This window comes from Aplidium turbinatum, chromosome 2 (assembly GCF_918807975.1).
Source record: "Aplidium turbinatum chromosome 2, kaAplTurb1.1, whole genome shotgun sequence".
NCBI classification, from domain to species: Eukaryota; Metazoa; Chordata; class Ascidiacea; order Aplousobranchia; family Polyclinidae; genus Aplidium; species Aplidium turbinatum.
In genome coordinates this window covers 17,859,997-17,885,346 of record NC_137473.1, presented here as the reverse complement: position 1 = coordinate 17,885,346, position 25,350 = coordinate 17,859,997, and the positions used below count along the sequence as shown (strand labels likewise).

At 35.8% G+C, this 25,350-nt stretch overlaps 1 protein-coding gene across 1 annotated transcript; it reads right to left on the bottom strand.

The window, feature by feature from the left end:
• Positions 1-577: 577 nt before the first annotated feature.
• LOC145764690 (uncharacterized) lies at positions 578-22,616 on the bottom strand. Its single transcript, XM_082576341.1, has 24 exons — positions 22,277-22,616; positions 17,264-17,386; positions 16,708-16,771; positions 14,939-15,097; positions 14,208-14,326; positions 13,582-13,699; positions 13,339-13,424; positions 12,965-13,055; positions 12,563-12,646; positions 12,049-12,220; positions 11,643-11,783; positions 11,034-11,150; positions 10,386-10,479; positions 9,558-9,760; positions 8,650-9,007; positions 7,945-8,105; positions 7,738-7,870; positions 7,092-7,274; positions 6,478-6,579; positions 5,310-5,380; positions 5,038-5,152; positions 4,285-4,389; positions 3,705-3,865; positions 578-3,193 (listed from the first exon to the last, which is right to left on the bottom strand). The coding sequence occupies exons 3-24, from the start codon at positions 16,761-16,763 to the stop codon at positions 2,588-2,590; spliced, it is 3,435 nt and encodes a 1,144-aa protein (XP_082432467.1). The 5' UTR covers positions 16,764-16,771; positions 17,264-17,386; positions 22,277-22,616; the 3' UTR covers positions 578-2,587.
• Between the last annotated feature and the right edge of the window lie 2,734 nt (positions 22,617-25,350).

The following is a 25,350-nucleotide window of genomic DNA, read 5'->3' as shown; positions in this document are numbered from 1 at the left end:
CATTTTCATTTTTGCAGTAAATTAATAGAAAATGCTTTTCTTAGCTGTTTAAAAATCGTTAAGCAATGCTTTGAAATTACAACCCTTCTATTAAAACTTTAGTTTCTTTGCAATTTGCATTGATTTCTTTTATCTGTTGTAGATAATGTTGCAACCTAACAAAATAAAGCTAAATGTTTGTTCATCAACAGACAACGTAGGAGTAAGATCACAAAGCTTTTATGAAAAACCATGCCTCGCGGAAGCAATTTTTATTACATCAGTCAAATATCCAAATGAAATGAAGTAACAAATGCAACCAGTGACGGACGCTTCTGCTACCTGTAGATTGAGATACGAGCAATGTCCGTTGGAAAACTTTGAAAGCCATTCTCTTAACATAGTTTTGGTTGTTTTAGAGTGGTAGGCTAATAGAACTCTACAATTCCTGTTATATTGGAACGGGAAAAATATTCCAATATTAGGACATAGGACATCTTGAGGTTGGGGTGGTGGCAGTAACAACTAACTTTCTTGAACCAATGGCTCAGCTGACTAAGACTGCTCTTCGTCGTGTATGTACAAATCAGACCCATGCTCATGTAGCTCAGTTGATTTATTTATCAAATTTGACAAAATTTAAACAAAATATCAAATAATTGACACAGGAAGTTACAAATTGATTTAACATCACGAGTCATCGAAACAATACAAAATTGTCTAAAGGTAACATTGAAAAAACAATCTATAAAACTTGTTGTGCCTAAAGTAAAAGATGAAACAAACCATTTAATAAATAATTTACACTAAGATATGGCTAGTGTGAAGTAGCTGCAAAGGAAAGTCTCGCATTTCTCAACAAAAGTGCGATTTTATTTAAACATACTTTTTATATCTCTGTATTGTTGCAATACAAAACGCAACAAACAATGAAATGCCACAGTGAATTGATTTATGACGACAGAAATGAAAATTAAATAAAAAAATTTGCAGGTAGATTGTTTCATGAAAAGCATAAGGTGAAGGTAAAATGTGTAACGAGTACGCAAAGAAAACACTGTAAAAAAAAACAAGATGCAAACGATAAACTAACTGGTACTTCAGATTTGCGGTCCGCTTAAACATTGCAATTTTATGAAATTACACAAAAATTTGCATGCAAAAAACGTTGATTGCGAGCTGTCGTTTTTTATTGATTTGAAATATCTATGATGCGGTTGAACAAGTTTTATTTTCAATTTTAGCACTGACGATAACAAGAGTTTTGAAGCACAATATAATTTAATAACAATTGGTCTACTTTCAAAATTTTGGTTATATTTTTTATTCGGTGTTTAGCAATGGTTAGGCTATAGCTTGTTTTTCCTTTTTCATTTACCAGTTGCACTCTTCATCAACAGAAAACCACCGCTGAGTTGAAGAACAAAGGAGGTAAAATGCTAAAGCTTTGGCAAAATCTTGTCTTTCAATTGACACTAATATACTTGTCAACACCAGACACGCCATTGCCTGATATTTACTTAAAATAAAAGCGCAGCGTCCATTGCCTGATATTTACTTAAAATAAAAGCGCAGCGTTATTAATTTATAAATTAATAATTTATTTTATAAATTAACATATAGGTTCCATCATCCAAGGTACGCGGGAAGGTAAAGTGGAAGACAATGTTTTCACGCATGCGTAAGTTTACGTAAAAAAATCTGACGTTTTATGTTGAAATAAGTTACTAAATCTTCACGAAAACGTAGGCTATAAACATGGCCACTTATAAACGTTTTGTAATGACATATGCTTGGACTTTCGTAAGACATAAAACACAGATTGGTAAAAAAAATAACGAAAAAGTAGCCTACTAAAGCAAAATTTTAATTTTTGCATTGATTACGATTTACAAAACGCACTTCATAAATTTTGAGAGGAAATTGCTGAACTTTTTTATACATTAAAGTTAGTTGATGACAAAACAAAACTGTTAATAATGCAAATGTTAATACGCGTTGCATTAAGAATAACAAAAACACATGTTATTGTTGTTTAAATTATAAACAGAAAACACTTTACCTTTTAACAAGGCCGAAAGGTTACAGGGTAAGTAACAACAAAGTCTTATTTACTGAAGTTTGATACAACAGGTCATTGTGTTCCACGCATTTGTAAATCCGGGAATTGTCTGTACATTAACATCACTTAACGTTTTCTTTTCCGATGCTGTTGTTATCTGTTGCATTATAATTACCATTGTCTATTTTCAGTCAAGCATCGTTGCAAAATAAAGTGTGAACATAAAACATAGATGAACTTAATCAAAAACACGTCAGGGGTAGAACCCTAATAACTTTACTGGTTTAGCGCTGACACCAATAATTTGGACAAAACACCGAATAGAGCTAGCTCAAAGGAGGCATATGCGAGTGTGAAACTGCTGCTTGAATCATTTCGTCTATGTTACGCTTGCATAACGTAACCATCCAGCAAAAGTTGCTATGTTTACATGCTTTCGATGTATCCTGAAAATGCAAAAATGGCAACGTTTGCTGTCTCGGTTACGTTAGATCAGAAATAGGTTGAGCAACTGTCACGAGAAAACAGTAACTGACAAGCAAGTTCTCAACCAGCGGTCAGCATTGTAGGCTCTTCAGAAAAGCCAGAAGAAGTTTTCGTTTTTGTCTCGTTGGACCGATAGTGTGTGGGTACTGCTGTTGCTATAGCAACCACTTTCGATAAGGCGGTAGGCTTGTCTACTGGTAGTCCCGTCGAACTAGTTGAGGCAAGATCTCCTCCCAAGATCGTGACTCCTTCCTCTTCCGGAAGGGGATAGAAAGATTCTTTTGCTTCACTAGAGGAGCCTTTTAATTTAGGGTCTTGAAGATTTAAAGCTGTATTCGGACCGGTAGAAGAACCAGAGGGGTAAGGCTTTTTCTGAGGTAATGGGGCTCGTCTGCTACTGAGTGGGTCGATTACTTTTCGTGGTGTTATAAGACTAGGTGACTGGGTTACCACGGGCACTTTTAAAGGGACTTTGTGACCCTTTGTCTCATTTTGCGAAGTGGGGCTAGTGGTCCCATCAGTAGTTCGAGGTGAATTGTCATTAACTCTCGACCTTAGACGCCAGATGACCTTTTCCTCTCCAGATAGACGCGGTCGACGATTGGTTTGGGTGGAGGAATCAGATTTTGTTTTGTTGCTTATGTAGGAGGCGAGCTTCGATTGAGCCTGAACAAAACAAACGTTTGAGGTAGGATACAGAGGTACAGTGTTTCGACAAAGATGACGACAAAACAAAAATTCACGTCCACAGTTGTCTGAATATACTAATTGCCTATAAAGATTTTTTTTTTAAAGTTGCTTTAAAGTTTTTTTAAAGTAACGTTTCAAATCGTTCTTTCCAAAACACTTGATAGGTTTTTATAAAAAATATTATAAGCTTCAGTAATGAAGGCAGTAAAATGTAGCTCTACACACCTGACCTGTTATGATGACAAACCTTGATGCAACTTCAGCGTTAACTAGATTTGTGTTAGTTAAATGGTGCCAGGAATTAGGCTCAAGGAATGAAGAGTTGTTCTTAAATGGCTCGGTACAATAGCATGGTCTCAAATTTCGACCATGTTTTGTTCTATTAGATTTCTCAATTGTCATATCAGAAGCGTCAACTTTGCTGAGGAAATATTCGAAGATCTCAATCCAGAAAGACTACACGACAAAGTATTTTGAACCCACTCACCATCGAACTGTTTTGTAACGGCACTCCTCCGTACACGACAGACCCCCCGGAGAGGTGACTCTGTCTATAATCCTGATCGGAACTGATGTTCGGTTGGCTATTGACGTGAGTAGCCGCCAAGTATATCAAAGCAGAAGAAGCCACAACCTCGTGATGACTTTCTGGAATAGCATAGAAATGATGTAAATGAGCAACAATACTACATGACAATAAGAGGCGAACCAGAAAGACAGAGTTTTGTCTTAATAAAACACGAAACTTAGTGTAGGAACTCCGCCCAACGAGCACAATTGATTATTTTTTACACTGATTAAGCGTCTGTAAACGTTGATTTAAAGTAAAAAATACTATGTTTGATAGCTGGGCAAATTTCAAAACGAAGCACAGTTCAACCAAGTAGCATTGTGCTAAGATGTAGAAGTAACGTAATTTGACATTCAAAGGTTGACAATTTATTTCAATAACTTTATTGTGTGACTTGAAACAACTGCCATTTATGGAAGGCAAGACAAGAATATGTCTGACCGAAAAAAAACAAAAAAAAAAAACGGAAAGAACTGGAAAAACAAGCTCAACATACCAACAGGGTGATGCTGTCCGGCATTCATTAGCTTTAATCGAGTCGCGTTGCTCAGTTTGCGGTTGGAAGGATACGTGTCATTGGACAACGAATTGGAAAGCTTGCCTGGAAAAACAAACTTTGTTACCTTGCGTTGTTGCACATAGTGTAGTTCATTATTTGCATGGAATACTGGGATTGGAAATGAAACACGGAAATGCACAATGTTAGGTTGGAGAACATGGGTAGAACAACGTCTATCGGTTTAGGAGAACCTAATAAACGGATCAGCGATATACAACACCACTTTAACTCAAGATTTCAACCTTAGTGTCAGCGCTTGTGGCAATGGTCTAATACCTACACCATTATGCGAACGTAGTTTTAAAATCCATCTTGATTTGATCGGCAAGTAGAATATTTCGGCGAGAAATAGTTGACAAAAAAAAAACAGTGTGACGTGATATTGTGTAGATTTATAACGAGCTTAATAACAAAAAAACTTGAAGACAATGTAATAAAAAGTAACTTTCTTTTGTTGAAGCAGGACGGTCTACTTGAGTCACGGTCTGTTCGTCACGCAGTTGAGCAGTCTAACAGTGCATGAAAATTTTTGGAAGTTAAGTAATTTGTTGAAATATAATGTTTCTGAATTACGTTTTCGTGCTGGATATGTGCATAGGAAGAGAACATGGATAAAATCGGAAATTGTGTTAAACCTTCAAAGGGGCTAAACTTGAAGAATCTGTGATAAACTGAGAAACTCTGGTTTACCTGATGAAGAAACAGCAATTAATCCTCTTCGAGATTTTGGCCCTATCTCTAGAGTGCACGTAGTGGCAGGCAAACTTTGCCTTATTCTTACAGTAGTAGGCGCTCTAAACTGCATCTGCAAGACAACAAAGTCGATGAATTGTCAGCTTAGCCAGCACAGTAGGCACAGATTCAAAGTCAGCGGAGGTTAACATTCCAATAAATTATGTATTTCAGCAAAAAAAGAAAATGATTGGTATAAGGAGATACAAGCCACCGAAGATACAATCCACCTTGCTTCCTGGGTCCAAGGATGAAGAGCATGGGGAAGATTGGGACATTGAAACGGATGGAAGAGGAAGATCTAAGAGAAAAACAAATTGATAAAAGCAGCATTTAGGTTGGTGCAAAGATGCCTTAAGCACATAATATTACGACTACTATTGTCCTCGGATTCTCAGGTTTTAAAGTTGACCATGTCGATTCAAATGTTTTGGGCGGATTGCGCTTTTTTAAGCATCGTGATCGAGCACGGTTCGGCTTTCGAGTCGCAACTCTCGAATCTCTTTGTTCACGTTTTTTTTCCGACTTTTTCGGACGTTCGCACCAGGAAGTTCATAAAACATGACACTCTTGGACCATATCCAGTCAAGCATGCGTTACTAGTGTCAACACCATTTCAAGCAAAAACCTCAAAAATCCATCTCAATACAAAATGAAAGTTTTTGACATCTATCTCCTGATCACCTATCTGACATAGTTCAGCTCAGCAAGCCATAGCACTAAGAAGGGCAGTAGGCATTTCTTTCTAGAGCAGCATACTGTTCATACATGCGAGAAATTTAGGGCTACTGTATAGTCGAAGGGGCGCCATTCCGCAATCGACGCCGTGTCTTTGCAAAGACACGGTCACATGCTCTTGAGAAGTGTCGAACTAGCGTCCTTTCGAACGTCGAACCATGGCTCTCAGCACTCGGCTATGCAGCCAACACCATATCTGACACAGATCATGTAATTTATTTCTCGATAAGTTGCATTGATGAAAAGTCTACTCGTCTTTCTTGTATCTAATGTTAAAATGTGATGCTCAGTTTCAGCAGTACCATTTGTATCTTCAATCTTTCGTGCCATAAAGTTTGATTTCTATTACTATCATTGCAAATTTAGAATTCCTAATGGTGGCTCCATGCAAGATGAAAATGTGAATTAAAATTATCTTCTATTCTCAGTTATTGCTTAGATTAATATATTTGAGATACAAAAATTAAACTTAACAAAAGTTCTATACCAGTTGATTAAAAAAAGATAATAATTACAGAATATTAGTTCCATTAAATTATTATGTAAGATAGTTTAAAGTTTAAGATATTTACAATTTTTAAGCAAGAAGACCTTTTAAGCTTAAAGTCAAAACCAAATCAAGATAATGATAACAATGATGTGCATGATGATGATGCTTACCAACATTACCCTTGACAGACAGAGAAGCTATTCGACTGATTTTCTTGTGTATATTTTGAAGAGGTTGGGAGGAGTTTCTTGACCATGTTGACAAACCATTGGCTGTTGAATAAAAACTTTTGAAATTTCGCAATAAAAAAACAGGCAAATTGTAACTTGAATGGTGAGTTTGAAAACTGCTTTGTTTTTTTTCTGTTGTTTTTTGTGTGTTGAAATCTAACCTTAAAATATCTTCAGAATCAAGAAATAAGATAAAGCTGTCAACGACTCCACATTCGATTACATTTTGTATAGCCTACAGAATACAGATGTAACACACGCTGCCCGTTGTAGCGAAAAATAGTTCTCTGTCTTTTAAAAAATCATGGAGCTTTGGTAGAGTGCTCGCTGTTGCAGCTACTACAAATATAACACTGAGTAAAGTCAATGGGTTTAACCAATTTGGGTTTAACATTTTTTGTTCCCAAAAATATGCGATGTAACATAAACAAACAATTAAAAAACGTTCAAACTTTTTAACGCATCGTTCAGTCCTTATCAAGAATAGGTTTTAAAAAATGTGTATCACATACTACAATATCAGCATACGGCGATGCAGACCAACAAATACCCACAGAGTATGAGTCCCCCAGAAATTGAGTTGTTGTGGTAGTATGAAGGCAGTTTTGCAGATGGACGTCGTATCAGTTCAGGAGAGGAAGACCTTACGATTCCGAGAATTTCTTCTTCATCTTCAGTGTCAATCTCATCCTCTTCTTCAAGTATTTGTTCGAATAACTTTTCACGTTCAACCTCTTCTGAAAATTTTGAGATTGAAAAATGTAAAAATTATATTCATGGTAAGCTGAATAAATACGAAATATCGTGTTTATCTGACAACTGAGAAAGCGTGTTTAGTTTTACATGCTGGAAGATTTTAAATAACTGACTCAAATCCAGTTCCTGAAGTTAAAGTTCTGTTAAGTAAAGAGTTGTCACTTGAAAATATTCCGCCATATATGTTCCACAAAGCAGAAGACTGTCACATGGACAAGTCGCCCATCTGTGGTTTGTGCAATCAAAATGATGCTCAAGCTATTTCGTATCGAATCCAGAAACTACAACAAAACAACCAGAAATTGAGAGTGTGGTGCTGTGCACTATAATTCACAGCACAATATGTTGTAACAATTAAGCAACTCATTAAAGTGATTGTCACGCATACAAGAAAACTAAAACAAGATTCGCTTTTTTAGCAAAAAATCAACAATTTCCATTCACCGATTTCTTCATTTAGATCCCTCAAGAATGCCTCATCAACTGCCATTTGGTTCTCAGAATAAATGTCCTTCATCTCCGATGAGATTCCGTCGTCTCTCTTAGGAGTGAGGAGAATAGATTTTGCTTGGTTCAGCTGCAAAGAAAAAAAAAAAAAGAATACGTTACAACAAAACCTCCTTGGCGTACATGCACAAGAAAGGGACTTACCACCTTAGAGCTAGACGCTGCGGTCAAAGCTGCGTTACTCATGCTGTCTCTCCTTTGGCTTTCAATCGGGTACAAGTTGTTGTGGCTCATAATTCTCGACTCGACTTGGGCGTATTTCTTGTTAAATTTTGGGGCTGAGTAAGGACGACTTGCGACAGTGCCTGTAGCAAACTATTTATTTAAGTATTAGAAGGGACAGCAAGTTGGAACGTTTTTGACAAATGTTGGTGAAAGATTAAGATTCGTGAGCAAAAAATGGCTTGAACCAAACACAGTACAAGGATAAAATTTGTTTCGCATCAGAAGCGGTTTCGGAACTCATTTACTTAGAGGAAACCGATTAGTATAACGTAAAATGACATCATAATAATAACAATTTTGCTGAAGCCTTCTTAAACATCTATGTGCCAAGTAACTATTCTGTGTTTAGTTGAAGGCACTTCCTACAGATCATTCTTAATTGCTTAAAAAAATTTAAGTAATAATAAATATTAATTAGAAAATTTTAATTCCAAATCATATAGTTGTAACTTGTAAGCAAAAGCGCTTTTTAAAAAGTGTTTGCCATCTTCCCACCTTCACAATGAATCAGGTATGAAAACAAAACATTCAAAATGATACCTTTACTTTGATTAAACTAGCCAGTTGTAAGAGATCACTCCGGCTTCACTTAGATAGTACATTAAGCAATAAAATTGTTCTCACCTCCTGCATAGAAAGGTTTTAAAGAAACATTCGGTGTACTCTTAGACTTTGTGACCCGCTGCTGGGACGAGGCAGTTAGGGCAGTAACGGTGGAAGATGGCAGGTTAAACGTGCGAAAAGACTGCGTTGTAAATGTAGTGCTTCCGGTAGGCGAAGTGTTAGTAGTAGGTACCACAGTGGCCATTGTTGAAGGGCTGTACGACATGCCTCTGTTGTTATAGGTAGAGTTTGATGTGGTCATAATAACAGTGCTTTGGCTAGACGACGATGGGTTAGGGTTACTAGTGGCAGTAGCAGTCGTGGTGCTGACTGTGGACGTGGTGCTTGTTGTCGATGGGTTAGTAACACTTCGCTTGTACTGAAAAATTAAAAAAAGGGTTGTTGATAAACGGCATGGCATCATTTTCAATGCTGTACGAAGCAAGCAGAGTGTGAAACAAAGTAGCAAGAGAATTTTTAACGTGAGAAAATATATCTATCGTCAAAAGACACATCCTTTGCAGCGGAAAGCTGGATAGGCTCCGACAAAAAATGAAAAAAGGGAAACATGAAGGCCAAAGCGCGCTCATGCAGATCAGAGTATTCATTCAAAATTCTAAAAAAAGATAAAACACCTGCTCTTTTTATTAAGAATATATTCAGAACACTCAACAAAACAAAAATACGAGTACATCATTTTCTTGCATATTCGTTCCTTAATCAATTATGTCACGTTTGTTGATACCTTGTTGAGGCCGATAATTGATAACACGGACCGATTCAAAACATCAATTATGAAAACACTTCGCTCTGTGAACTTCGGTGACTGGGTTTGCGATTTAAGTCTCGGGAAAAATACGAAGCTATTTGCATTGAAAGCTTTCTCGTGCTCTTGATCGTGTCACTTGTCACTTGTGACTACAACTTACCACAAATTGTCCGGGAACAAAACGCTTTCGTCTCTGGGCGCTCCTTGCTCTCCGTCTGGCCTCTGCAGCTGATTGCAAGCGCTCCCTTCTTTCTGCTGCCTCGATAGCATCGCCATTGTAAAGTAAGCTGAAGTGGCTTTGAGAGGCGAGAGGCATGATCCTTTCTTTTTTCAACGCTTTGTCGAAAATTTCTAACGATAGTTCTGTAAGAGAAGTAAAATAAAAACTTTATGATTTTTCAAAGTAGTAGCTATAGCTTTCAACGCATCATTTTTAGTGACAAAGTAGTAACCTAGCTAGCAAACATTGTCGTTTTAACATTATCAAACAGCGTTTTAACGTCGCCAGTTGTGAAAGCAATATGAAAGAACCAATTTTAGTATCTAAAAATGTCCGTTATTGGGCGATTTTATCTTTCATGCAACCATTGACTGTTTTATGAAGATAACTTGTTATTAATTACAAGCGACATGCTGAGCTTTAGCAGAGTAGGAAGTATTAACGACTGGGTTTTGGAATAAAAAGAAACTTAACAAAAAGCAGTTGAAGTAAAACTGTAAAAGTTTTATGTATTTAGTAATGCTTTCCATGTGATCACAACTTGCGCATGTTTGAAGTACGGACTCCACCAATACAGTGCATGACGAGTAACAAGACGTCACTCGACACCGAGCATGCTATCAGCATAAAATGCCAAATAATATAACAAGTCAATTAGCATAAGGTACAGAACACCATACTCTGCTAATCAAGATACGCTGCCACAACGGCTTTAACAAACGACGAGCAAAGTTTACTTGGTTTTCAGATATTGGTAACAACACTCACTTAAAGTTTCGCCAACGACTAGAGGCATTATTTCTCTAAGAGCTTCACAGTTCATATGCAACGCTGGATTGCAGTTCATTTCTAATAAAGACACCTGGAATAATCAATAACTTTAGCGATTTGTACTCTAGAGCAGGGGTTCTTATCTCAAGGGTGTAAAATCTGCTCTACGGGTGTGTGGATGCTATATGGATGAATCGTTAAAATTATTTATAAAATAGCGTAAGAAGTTATGGCGTGTTTACCTGAGTTTCAATCAGTATTGTGGATGATTATTACTATCAGCCACTTTAGAAAGTACTACGGGAAAAAGCAATGCATCCATTGCTTACATTTATTATTGTTATGGCAATAAAAGAACATGGTATTATTAATTTTTGTGCGACTGGCTACTACTATTTAATCGAAAAACAATGTAATAGTAATACATAAAAATCATGTTTTATTATGGTGAGGGCACTAACTAATCCGCCACCGAAAGGAGGAGGCTTGGTTTGGTTGCCTTGAAGTATAAATTGCAGTTTTCTGCTTCATGAAACAAATGTGAATGAATGAGTACCAGTGAAAACATATTTTAAAATCCTGCATCAAAATTTATGTAGAATGATGTTTTGTTGTAACTCTACCAACTCGTAAATCTCTACTTACCTTGAAATCATCATCGACAATAAAATCGCATCCAATAAGATCAAAGAATCCTAAGCGACATTCCAATTTATGCTTCACTGCTTGAAAGCAGTGAAGCATTATTTGTTGGCAACGTTTCTAAAAATCAAACAACCAGAAATTTAACACGTCAGCGTGGAAAGACCTCATAAAAATCTCTACCTACTTGAGAAAGGTGAAATCTTAACACTTCCTTATTTACACGGAAAAATTCCAATGCTAAGGTTACGTATTTTTTGTTTGTTGACGTTTCGCGCAAGATGTTACTACGCATCCTCAGTGAAAATAGTAGGCCACATACTACATATTAATTTATAACAAATTAAAAGGTAATAAACAATAGTTGTCTTTGCATATTAGCATGAGCTTTAAAATATCGGTTCAGGTTATACACAATTATTCATATTACTTTGCAAAGTACAAAAAATTCCACCGATCAATAAAAGAATACACACTTTCCACAAGAATAAATAGAGAATCAGTAAGGAAAAATATAAGCAAAATTTAAGTAAAAACATACAATGGCATCACACAAAATCAATCTTGTCTTGTTGAACAAGAGCACTGCATAGTTGAGAACCATTGTCCCACCTTTAAAACCGTATGGACCCAGTCCTCTGGTAAGTTTTTCGTTTGCATAAAATTTTCATTGACGTAATCATTGAACCTGTCCATGTGCCACACGGTGTCTTCCTTTACTTCTTCATAGAGAGGATTTTTCTTTTGCATGAACTGCGATGACAAACAAAATTGTTTAGCTGATACAATAGACTAGTTTGATAACAGAACCACCCCAGTTTAAGCCAATCAATTTATACAAAACTGATGCAAAACAAACAAAAGTAGAGCTTTACAGTTACAGAAAAAAAAGTAATCATAAAAATAGTTGCAAAACAAAAATCAAAAATTTGATCGATCTGAATCAGCAGCTCAGAACGTGCAGTTGCACAAAGATACCAAGCCAACAGCTTGACATCCGTTGATATGCTGCGCCTACCTGGTTGGTCAAGTGACCTGTTAGGTCAGTGCTGTGGTGATCATAGGCCATACAGGTCAGTCGGCAGTAACCATCTCCATAAAACACAACCAGTGGGTTAGCGCAGGCAATGAGTAAATAATTTCGAACGTCAAATTTCCTTCCATCCAGCAGCAAAGGATTCGTCACATATCTAGAAAGTATGAAATTTTTATTGGAAACGAAACCTTTGCCATGGAAGTCCACAAATTTCGCTTTCGGTTATAGTTAGTAGCCTACAGTGTGCTTTGGCACGGTTTCAGAATAAGCTATACATAAATATCAAAAGTAGTCCGATATACCTAGTTTTGTGCTGTATGATTTTCAGAAGACAAAAAAATCATAATGTTAACAATTAAACCAAATAGTAAGGTGGTTAGATTGGTTTTCCACTGGTCACAGTTTCGTTTTGTCGATGGCCAGAAGTCGTGTTATGGATTAACTATACAGAGAAGATCAATTCAATTGTCCGTAGATAAGCTAACAATCAACTTACCTCTGAACAACTCGGGCTAGGGGCATTTTGAAAGGGAGCTTCCTTGCCATTTGTACGTCTTCTTCAATCTCAGCTATACGTTCTCTGCAAAATATATAAGTTACTTGCCATGACTATGGGACTTGAATGTTCACATCTATTACGTAAGCAACGATTAATTTGTAACTCAAACAAAACTGTCAAGTGTCAGAACTTACTCTGAATTTCGTTTAATGCACTAAAAATAATACAGGGGCAAATCAGTTTTCTTAACATCCATTGAAAATAAGGGAAGCCTAGATATAGGAAATCACAATTTTCATTGAACAATCCATCAGTAGAATATTGCTTAGTCAATTAGTCATGCAATTGTATTTGTCTCGTAAGGTTTAAAATTGAATGAACAGATGTTACTGAACATACTGAAGCCTTTCAATGTCTTCTCTTGACCGGAGTAAGTAAATTCCTTTGCCTTGGTTCATTCCTGTTGGTTTAGAAATCCATATCTCATCGTCTAAAACAACGTTTCATTAGAAATAGTTGGATATTATTAAATAGCCTACCTACATTACGGAACTTATCAGCAATTTCACAAAATTTCAGATGGATCAAAAATTAGCGTGAAACAAAGATTTAGATACTTTAATTTTTTCAAAAAATTTTAAAAAATAAAACTTTACTTTTTATAAAAAGCCGAAACCATAATATTGTATTCAAAATAAGTTGGCAAATATCTTATAACAATTTAGAGTTAAAGCAGGATCGCAAATAATTATGTAATACAGCACGCTATTTACCAATATAAGTTTCGAAAAACAATTCTCGGTCGTCTTTAACATCCAACCTGTAGGTTTCAGGAAAGAAGTCTTGATATCTCATTATCCTGGATCGAAAAAGAAATGATTGTATAGTAAACAAAACATTTCAAATTAAGTAAGTTCTTTACAATTGAAAAACAGAGAGAATAGATCGTGCATTTCAGGTAAAAACCATGTAGAAATATTGGATATAGCCACTAAGCTAACAATTACTGTATCTACCTAGGTCGTCCTTTCTTAACTTTATTCATGACCCTGTCGTATTCTTGCAAGGTTGTAAGAAGGCCGATCTTTGTTGTCAGTAGCTTATTATTCGGGATCTGGTAACACATCTGGTCTCCTATTGAAGAAATAAATCAAATCAATCAGATTTTTGATTTAAAGGAGAGTTAGCTTTGCTGCAATACATCACCTAAGATTGTTGTTCAGGTGATATGCTAAAAAATAAAATCCAACGGATCTTGCAGCTAAAGCAATTGTAAATGCTAATAAATGAATACAAAAATTGTGATTGATAGAAAAACGCGAAAAAATGATGAACTCAATTTTGGGCTTAAAACTACAAATATGGGTGTGACCATATTTTACATTTTGACCGCTTTGAAACAGCTGACAAAATTAATGCTGTTTTAAGAAGTTTTGTCTCACAAAAGACTACACAGCATTCTTAATGAAAAAAGTGGATTGTTTGTGAAACAATCAAATCCTAACTTAAACCCCCAAAATAAACTCAAATTTCACATAACATCTTATCACAAACTTATACATGAAATAATTTTATATTAATACGACATAATTCTGCATATTCATGACACAAAATTCTTTGAGTAATAAGCTACTATGCTCACCTTCTCTGAAGCTGTGGTAATTGTTGTGGGATTTTATTTCACACCATTTCAGTTTAAAATCTTCTCTATTTTTGTCTGAAATCCTTTCCCAACCAAGAGAGGTCAGATTTTCGTCAACCCTAAACGCACAAAATGAAAGCCATCAAGTAGACATTTGGGATAAAATAGCCAACTTTTAACATGACATCGTGCATTGAACTTAGAAGCAACACAAGGCTAATAAACAAACTAAACAGTGGTAAGAAAGAGTTTCAAGCATGAAAGATGCTTCAAAGCTCTGCTGGATTGCAGAAACCAATGCTCTACGAAAACTCTAGTTGGGACAAAGCATGTCTTGAAAAAAAGTTTAACTTCTTTTTGTAACTTATTAAATTATAACAAAAATTGTTTTGTCAAAACAAACAGATCAAGCATTTAAAGGTTTAAAATCTACTTTACATAAATTTTTAGAACTTACACTTAGCTATAGATTGGGCTGGACATGATGAATAAGCAACAATTTCATAAATAACATGGCGAGCAGGTTTGTAAAGTCTAGTCACAATTGTCTTAAGACACTTTTGCAGGGTTCTTTGTTCTTTTGATAAATAATATCTGACGTTTTTTAACGTGAGTTAAATTTACAGCACATGAAATGGCATGCTCATTAAAATACAAAACAGGACATTTTAGTGCAATGCAACTTATTTCTCGCATAAAAATAACGACTAAACAATGCCGCTACTACTCACAGATGGGCTCCATTGTTGCCGCCTATGTAGAAGTAAATTTTAGGCTTCTTCACTTTCCTCCGACGATGGTGGGTTTTCTCCGATGATGAAGATGCCTCAACCTCGTCACCTTCAAGGTCTGCCTTCTCATTTTCTTTTGCTTCTTCAGTCACTGATGACCTTAGAAGGAAATTAAATGTCTAGAAGATATTTTAATTAATTTGTTGCATGTAATAATAATTTAATGAGTAAATAGTAGGAATAGTGAAGTTAAACAATTATTTGAATAACTTCAAAATAAACTTCAAATTAAACTTTGTGAAGAAAGGAGCGTTCTTCCTGGGTGTCAGTACAAGGCTGAATACTCGCTGGTACAGCGAGCAATTGCAATTTGCCAACCATAACGGTGTAGCTTCCACACTAGCTGTTTAGACCATCCAATCAACTATATGTTTCTCGGCAGCCGATAATAGCAAGAATTGACAACGATATAGACTGTGTTTCGCCCATGAGGCTGGGCTCTTTTTTAATATTTCTCGCAACCGCTCAGAGTTCAAGATGGATTGGATACCACTACACCTTGCAGGCTAGGCTTTTTTTGTCAGTATCGCACCACCAATTTATGCCACAAGGGTATTCGACCACCGGCTTTACCAGTCAATTTAACTCTTATTCTTGTGGAAAGAAAAGATTCAACAAAACCAGCAAGCACTAAGGGAGGACATTGTGAAGAAGGGAGCGTTCTTCCTGGCTATCAGCACAAGACTGAGTACTCACTAGTACAGCGAGGAATTGCAATTCGCCAACAATAACGGTGTATCTTCCAAGCTAGCCATTTAGAGTTTTAGACCATTCAATCAACTATATATATGTTTCTCGGCAGCTGATTGTAGCAAAAATTAGAGTTTAGAGTTGAACTGATTGAATAAGAGTTAAGAATAATAGTTAAGTTAATAAGAATAAGAGTCAAACTGACTGGTAAAGGCGGTGATTGAGTACCCTTGTGACGTGAATTAGTGATGTGATACTGACGAGCCCAGAATCATGGACGAAACACAGTCTCTATCGTTGTCAATTCTTGCTACAATCGGCTGCCGAGAAACAAAATATCTTTAGTTAGGAAGTATGAGTAGCCTAAACCAAAAGAGAAATGTTTTTAGTCGTTTTTTAAAACAAGTAGCAGAGCTGCCATTATATAATGCGATAAAAGTGTTCAAAGTGCTCGACCCAAAATATTGGAATGGTGTAAAACAAAAACGCATAATCTTTTGTGTTATCAAAGCTGGGCGACAGAAAACTGCATGGAAGTTTATTTCGTAAGTTTGTTTAGTAAACAAACAGTCAAACAACCAACCAAGTACTTAGTACATGGGCTAGTCCTAGTACTGTAGGCTACTACCCATCCACACAGTCTTAAACAAAAATTTGCAAGGATCCGCATCTCATTAATGTCACAATCCATTTAAGGGTTAATTTAATTTTTCACAAATATGAAAATATGTTATGAATAGATGCTTTAACAAATGAACTGGAAAAGACAATGAAAGAATTTTGTACACTGACGATTTATACAACTGGTTGACCCTGATGTCTCGGGATGAAAACCAGCTGTTGTTTAAAAAAAATAGAGAGATATGAAAATATGATATTGAACTTAAATTATATCAGGGATGCTACATCACATAACATCTTAATGACATTACAATCCATTTTAATACATTCCACTTTTGAAATCTAAGTTATATATACATTTTTTTGCTATTTCAGACAACAACTTCCGATCAACTTACTTTCGCGCAGAAGATTTGTTTTTTACTTCTTCCTTGTCATTATTTTCTTTTTCCATTTTAACTGCTAAAAGTAAGAAATGTCAATTAATTAGTTTTTAAACATCGATATGAGAAGGGGTTTGATCGTTTTTTAATGCTTCATTTACAAAGAAAACACTGTATTGGTATTTACAACTTAAAAGTAAAAAAGTGAAAAGTAAAATGAAAAGCATTGATCTTTGATCAAACACATATATGAAGTTGAAAATTTAAATTGGAATCATTAACTTCATTTCACAATATAGTTTGAAGTAGCATTATCAAGCATTAAATAAGGGAAAAGTGCTGAGACAGGATAATGTGCTATTATTGCAATGCTAGCCAATCTAACTGTTAATGTCATTTAGTGAAAACTGTGTACCGTATGTGAGAAAAGATGCTTTTTCTTGAAAGACTAATACAACAATTTGCCAAATACAGCATAACAATACTTCTCATCTCTTTGAAAAATGCATGTTTTGATTTAAATTTTGCAAACTAACTAACTACTAAGCTAACTACTAACTAGCTTAACTACCGAGCACTCGGCGGTATTTTGCTCTACTTCGGTATCACAGTTCCAAGAATTGCCACCGACTTCTGGCGTATGAGGCTATGAGCGCTTCTGACGAGCTAGTTTCCCTGATAGAGGAAATGCCATCTAAACACATCTGTTGGTTTACATTGAGGTAGAGATTTGCAACTGAGAGTGGTCAATATCTGAGATTAGTAAAGAAGGAAAACTTGTAAACCCAGCTTTTCTCTGACAGCTGTAAAATTATTGGAGTTGGTGTTAGGAAGGGCATCCAGCTGTCATATCTTGCCTCAATTACAAATGATAAAGTCAATCTTGAATAGTAGCTTACAGATCAGAGAAGGCCACCACCGGACCCTCGAAGGTCGATCAGGAATGCACATCGGCAACCCCGGACTGATGTGACAGAAGTGAACAGGGTTTCATCCCAGCAGCCTCAGACTGGTATGCAACTTCTGAACAGAGGAAGATTGACAGAAAAAAGAAAAATCAAACTACATATTGGAACTTAAATGTCGGAACCATGCGGGGAAGAGCAAGCGAAATTCGGGAGACTTTAACACGTAGAGGCATTGACATCTGTTGTATTTAAGAAACTCAAAGGAGAGGAGCATCCACAAGATTTATTTAAGGAAAGAATAAAAAATACAAGCTTTTCTGGAAAGGTGAAGAAGATGGTTTTGGTGGCGTGGGGATTCTTAACAGAACAATGGGTCGACAAAGTTTTGTCTGTATCTCGCATTTGCAGCCGAATAGTTGTTTTAGAACTTTAAATGAACACGATGTTATAAATGTGTTCAATGCTCGTGCTCCTCAGGTTGGTGGTCTCAAAAAGAGAAAAAGATGTTTTATGACATATTCCTAAGTAACCTTTCTGCTGTCCCTAACATTAAATTGTTTCTGGTTGGTGGTGTTTTAATTGTCACATTGGTGAATCTGCAAACGGTTTTACCAGCTTTTGAAGTGTCCATGGTGTCTTTGGGTTCGGTAAAATAAATATTGAAGGTATTAGACTGCTGGACTTTTAAAAAGCTGTTTTGCGGCTGATAACTTATCTAAGTCTGGGTCTATAACTACTCAGGTTGAGTACATTCTGGTGAGAAGGTCTAACCTAAAATTAGTAAGGAATGCTAAAGTTATTGGAAGTGAAGAATGCACATAACATAAAATGCTGATATTTGACATGAACATCAACATGAAAGGGCATGAGCAAAAAACTTCTGTCCTCAGACCCCAAGTTTCAGATTTGGTAGCTTAAAAGTCACTGGAAAGTCGCTCTGCATGTGAAGAGCATGTGTCTGACCAACTAGAAGCTGCTGATATCGATAGTAGTAGTAGATAGATAGATAGAGATAGTAATGAAATAAAAAGTGTAAGTATCTTTTTCATTTGAATCACATTATTTATAACTCTCTTCCCGTGACGACAACAACCTCAAAACCATTACTGACAATTCTCTTATCTGGCTCCGACACTGGCGTGACAAGCTACTATATTAGCAATTTATAACCTTCACTGCAGAACGAAGGAGTGTTTAATGTGCAACATTAACTTTGCATGTCACAAAATTATGTTATTACAAAATGACTGAAATTATCAGTAATTATCTGGGGTGGCAACTTGCAGGTGACAGCTGACTTTGGTGACCTTTTGGTCTTTCGTTGCCATCCTTATTGCGCAAATGATATATTTGTTTGTGTCAGCATAATTTTGTTTTATTGCCAACAAAACAAAATAAACAGAGCTGAACTTATCTGTCACAACATTTAGTTTCTACTGTAGTGCACAATTGCATGTTTATTATACCATTATTAGTAAAAAAAAGCGGCAAAAAAAACATGAAATATTTTTATCATCTTTAGCATAAACATTGAATAGCAAAAATTTAAATAAAAAAATGAGCATGTAATCAAAAAATGAAGAAACCAAAATGTAGATACAGTACTAAACAAACTCTTGTATTTATAATTAAAATCCATATTTTCTGCTCTATATTTTTTAATTAGATTGACAACGTATTTTAACCACTTTGCTCCAAAATAAGAAAGGTATACCAACATGGTTAATTTCACATCAGACAGGAAGCTGGGAAAAACTATAAGAGCCATTGAGAGTTGCTTTAAGCTTAGGATGATGAAATCAGACATTCATAATTTTAGACCATGAAGGTATAAAAATAAACTTAAAAAATAACAGTTAAGAGCAGAGTCAATTCTCTATCTTGCCAAAATTTTAAATCTGAATGTACTATGAATGACAAAGAAAAATGAAAAATGAATGAAAAATATGAATGAAAAATGACAAAAGTATCTATTTTTTCAAATGAAAACCTATCAGTAGAATTACTCCAAAATAAATTACACATGAAATTGGTTAAATGCATAAGGTAAATGCGCCAATAGTTTTATTGCATATAATTCTTGAACCTCAAACCATACAATGAACTTGTGTACTTTAACTCTTTTTTGTGATACACCTTTCTTAACATTACAAGAATGTTGTACATCTCAGTAGCCTACATACTGTTATGTTTAATTGTATTAAATGAAAAACAAAGAAAAATCTAAAAAACGTTTAGTAATAACCCTTTTGAATGTATGATTTTGTTAAGCTTAATAACAGGGTAAACATTATTTCCAATTGGCAGTACCAAAAGACATTTTAAATCATTTGGAAATCCGATTTGAAAAAAATCAATTTGAAAATCCTTATATGTCTTAATACATAGGCTACCGTACTATACTTTAATAATGTTTTACAAATAATGAAAAAAAGCGACATTAGAAATCCACAAGGAGGCTGTAACCTTTTAAATACCCTTTCTCAGTTTTATACTTTATTTAAATCTAATACATTTCAGTACACCTGGTAGAAGAGCACTGCAATGATCAGATAATCTGAATCAAATAAATACACATATCAGCTAAAGTAATGAAAAAGTTTTAAAGTTAGATTTACAGAAACCTGGCAATCAAATAGTCATATGGAAATTGACAAGCTCCTTTATGCGAATTCAAACAATATTTATATGCAATCATACAATATTATTAATAGGTATGCAATCAATCAGATAATCTTAAAATCCTTTAGTTTAAAAGTTAGGAATCTTTATGTTAAAATGGTATCTGACATGCTTTAATGCTTACGTATATATCATGGGATGCAACCTATACATCCCCTGAACACTTTGTCCCCCAATTTCGTCCCCTGAAAATATTGAGAAAAAAAATAGAACTAAGCCGATGTCACTGATCTGAGTTTCCACAAACATTTTAAAAGTTTAAGAGTTCCCTTGCATTAGTCGTTGAATTTTTATGGGCCACCACAAAATAAGTGTGACTAACCCTAACTCTGACCCTAATCTTAATTCGATAACCCTAAGTCAGTGGTTACCAAACTTTTTCTATTCATGTACCATTTAGCAGTTTCATACAGTGCACGCGTACCACCAACGACGCTACAACCAGAAAATCTCAAAAATGTACAATAAAAAGCAAGAAAGTTTAACAAATTTTAGCACAGCGCTTCAAGACTAAAAGATTTTAATATTAGACTAAATATAATTACAGTAAGCTATTGAGCTGTCAGATTATAGTAGAATACCCATAAATAGGGTGCACTACTAGTGCCACTATCAGTAGCAACATTGAAAACTGAAAAGTTTTGGCTTTTCTGTTCAACGACCTAGGTCAGAGGTTCTCAAAGTGTGCGTCGCCACGCTCTTGGTGCGTAGTTTTAATTTTTCAAGGGCGTCACACAATGATTCCGCTTCGTATCTAAACTCAATTGCATAATAAAGCACTCACAGATATTGTTATCCCCTCACATGTGCATGAGAACTCATCATTGCAAAACTGTAGCAAATGCTTATGGTTTAACAATCACATAGCGCAATTCTAAATTCATTTCGTCGAGCAACAAATAAAGGCTAGAGAGAGACACAAATAAATAAAAATTACTGAAATTCTTATCGCTGAGTGAGTCACAAGTCCAATAAAGATTTTCGAAAACGTCGCAACAAAAAAGTTTAAAAACTACTGACCTAAATGTTGCGTCATAAACGCTTGAATCTCCTATGAATAACATTGATTATGACACAATAATGCACATTGAGTAATTTGAAAGTTTGCACAAATTGTATTCAGTTATTTTACTTTAACTGCTGTCAACCATGGACGTCCACGTGTCAACTTCAGTGAGTTTCTCGCGTACCATCTGAAAGACCTTCGCGTACCACTAGTGGTATGCGTACCACAGTTTGGGAACCACTGCCCTAAGTAGAAAGTGAGGTTCGATTAATCAACTATTATTTTAAGATACTTAGCGCGGTCAACGATTTCGAAAACTCCGCCAATGGCAACTCCGATCAGCGACTTTGCGCTTCTGTATTTTTTCTTCTTTTCAAAGGAAAAACTTTAAAATTTTTGCGGCAACTCCAATCACCGACTTCGGCTCTATTGAATTTTTTTCTTGATCTTTTTAGTGGATAAAATCAGGAGACGAAATTGGTTACACCCTATATTATATTATGCATTCAACCAGAAGCCTGTGACATTGAGACTACCATACCGTAACTGATTTTGTTTGTGATAGTAAGGTGCAATTTTTTAATTCCCAAATTGCTATTGGTTTACTCATGACTTTTAAAATATGTGTGTTTTTATAGCCACCTGGTTGTTTCTATGCATTTTTGTGTGAGTAAATTGTGTGTATGCAGACAAAGTAAAACACTGCAAATATTGTCAATCTACTGTAACATAAATGCTAAGTGGCATAACAAAATAGTGATATTATGTGGCTTTTAGTATAGGACTGTATCATGTCAGTTTTTCATTCTCTTAGTAGCCTACTTTCAAGTCAGTTTCAGTGCAGTAGGAATGTAGTGATGTAGCAATTTATTTTAGGCTGCCTGATGCTAGGCTTAAACAATTAAAAATAATACGGTACAACATCTATTCAAATACAGATTATTATATAAACAACATATTTATGATAGTAGATAAATAGTATACTCACCAAACTTTGAATATTGCCTCGAAAATGCTTATTCCTTTACGTTTGTCATAGCAAAGATGCCAACACAGTAGAAACATACAGGTAGACTGGACACAGACGTAGTCACTGCCATGTGCAGGCTAACAAAAAAGAAATACCAAAGGATATAAAAAAAACTTTAGTTTATGTGGCCAACGTAATCTGTGCTCATCAAGCAATTTTGAATTTTTCTTATAGCAGGAGATTACCTCAATCACATCGGGACAACAAAGAAACGAATGGCACAAAACAGCCACAATCCATTCAGCACAACAAACAATTTGTACATACAAACTCTACGTATCCAACAGGGTCAAAAATATTTTTGGTCCTAAACAAAACAAAAATACTGCGTTAAATAATTTTAGATTTATCGCTCAAATTCAAACAACCATATAAGTTACGGTATCATTTTTTGTTAAAAATGTTATAATTCGAGTTTCTATTTTCAAGGTCAGGTTACCAAGACATCAACGCCAGAGAAATTGATGAAGCGTAACATTGCTTTTTTTTTAAACAGCGTCACCAAACGCGAAAATTATTATAATTCATATAAGGGAAAATTAATGGAAAATAAAGAAAAATTCATTGCTTCACCTCTATTTTACCAACAAAAAAGATACCCAAAATTCTCAAAGAAGCTCTAATGATTGTAATCTACAAGAAAGGTAATATACCCGATTACAGCAACTGCCGTTCAATCAGCTTACTCAGGTAGCCTATATCTATAAACTCTTTATCACTATTATCGATACACGAGTAGGCTAATAGTGATTTAAAAGCATCTTTCCCCCAAACACAAGCAGCTTACCAACCAGGAAGAGGAACAATCAAACAAATACTAGCCTTAGATCAAATTAGAAATTTTTTTATCGAATTTAACAGGCCAGTTCATCTAGTCTAGTCTTCGTTGACTTCAAAAAGGCCTTTGGTAGAGATAGCGTTATAAACTACTTTACCTCTGGCAACTTTTAGAGAGAGAGGAACCTTTTGTTTCGTCTGTTGCGAAAATAGTAGGCTATACGGTACAAATATAAACAATGCCAACAAAATACCACCATAACAATCTAGATTCCAAAGGAGATAAAACTTTCATCTTTTAGATAAAATTTTCATCAACAAAAGATAGCTTACGTCAATCTTTTGAAAGCAACCTACGACAACTCAAAAGCACTTATCACAACAAGCATCGGAACAACCAGGTCGATGGATATTCTAAGAGGTGTTAAACTAGGGGATGTTCTGTCCTATGTCCTGTTTTGCATCGTAGAGGCTGCTATTGTCTCAGAAACAGAAGACGTATCCTACAGTAGGCTATAAGCTTTGCTATAAGTGGATTCACGATTGGTGGTCACGTGCCATCTAACCTAACCAATGCAGACGACATGGTCATCACTTTATTTATAGGCCTATTGGATATAAAAACTTTTTTACTTAATTTATTGAGAATAGGCTAGGTTTTATAAAACTCTAAGCTACTTATGGCAGGAAATACGATTTTGGTTAAAATATCAAATTTTTTTTAAAAAGCTCATTAAACACATGAACATTCCTGCGTTACTTAAGTAGCCTAGATAAAACTGATTTATCGTATTATTCTAAGGACTGCTCTCCATTCAGCGGCACAAACTGGATAGAATAATTTTCCGCGGCTACAACACTTCTACGATCGGAAAACTTCACTCTATCAATCTCGGTAACCGACCCTGCGTCAAAAACCTCTGCAAGTAGCCTAGCAGTGCCGGTCTTTGGGATGTGCAAACCGTGCGATCGCACAGGGCCCGCAAATTAGGGGGCCCGCAATTTACTCAGAAAATGCAGTAATTTTTGTCATTTCCAATGAAGCATTTAAATATCTCAGCCAGGAATTACCAACAAGAAAACATAGAGACTCAGCTTTATTTCCGAGAAATGCCAAAGAAAATATGATCTTATCCTTTTGCTATGCCACCGGACAGCACCCAAATTTTTGTTGAACATGCTCTCAGAATGCACCAAATTCAAAGTAATTTTTCAAAAATTTCTGGGGAGGACCCACAAACCCCCCGCCGCTGGGTGTCGCCTTCTTAGAACACCCCGTCAGGCTTCGCCTGCCGACCGTCAAACCCCTCTCCTACCCTTTCGAAATAGCTAGCTACGCTACTCAATTGGATCATTATCATTGGGGCCCGCAAAGCATATTCCGCACAGGGCCCAAAATACCCTAAGACCGGCACTGAGCCTAGCCTATGCGAAACTATCAGGAATAACCTATCAAGGTTTTGTCAGTCCGAGGATAAAGATTCAAAACTAAACCACCATATCATGATCTTGATATTTCTCTGCCTATGGGTGAACATCAAAGAGCAAGATCCAAAAGTAGGCTACACAGTATGACGCGTTCGGTGTCCGACGTTTTTTTCGTAAACAGTTTTTCGTAAAACAATTGTTCGTAAGCAATTGTTCGTAAAGTCAATTCTTCGTAAAGCAATTCTTCGTAAAGCAATTCTTCGGGCATGCAATTGTTTCCCTGCATTGTGATACTTATTTTGGAGCGAAATTAGGCTGAAGAACATTTAGCCTACATCAAAGTGAAACAAAATGTTTCTATACCGGATAGACAGTCAGTAAAGCCTACCAGAGTAAATTCTTTTGTTCCCGATGTAACTTGTCTTCCAATCAATGGATTTATGAACTGATGCGAACCGACTGTTATTATCATTCTTTGTATTTTACATTACGACTCAGCTCCTCGGAGTTGAGTAGCCTACCGGTATCTGCTTTGTTTCTACTTTTTATGTTTGCTTGTAATATGGGCCATCTTGAGTGTGATCAAGCGACCTCACAGGAAAAGTTCTCGAATTTCTAACCTTTCGTTGAATCCACTGGAGCATAGCAGTAGCCTAGTAAAACATTTTAGGGGTGGGGCGAACATAATTTGCCCAAATTTTGAATTTGCATATATAATTTCAAAAACGCGAAATTACTCACAATCTCTAAGGTAACTGTACAGTCATCAACTTAGCCGTGTACAAAAACACAGGCAACAAAAATAGCCTACAACAGCAAAACAAGGA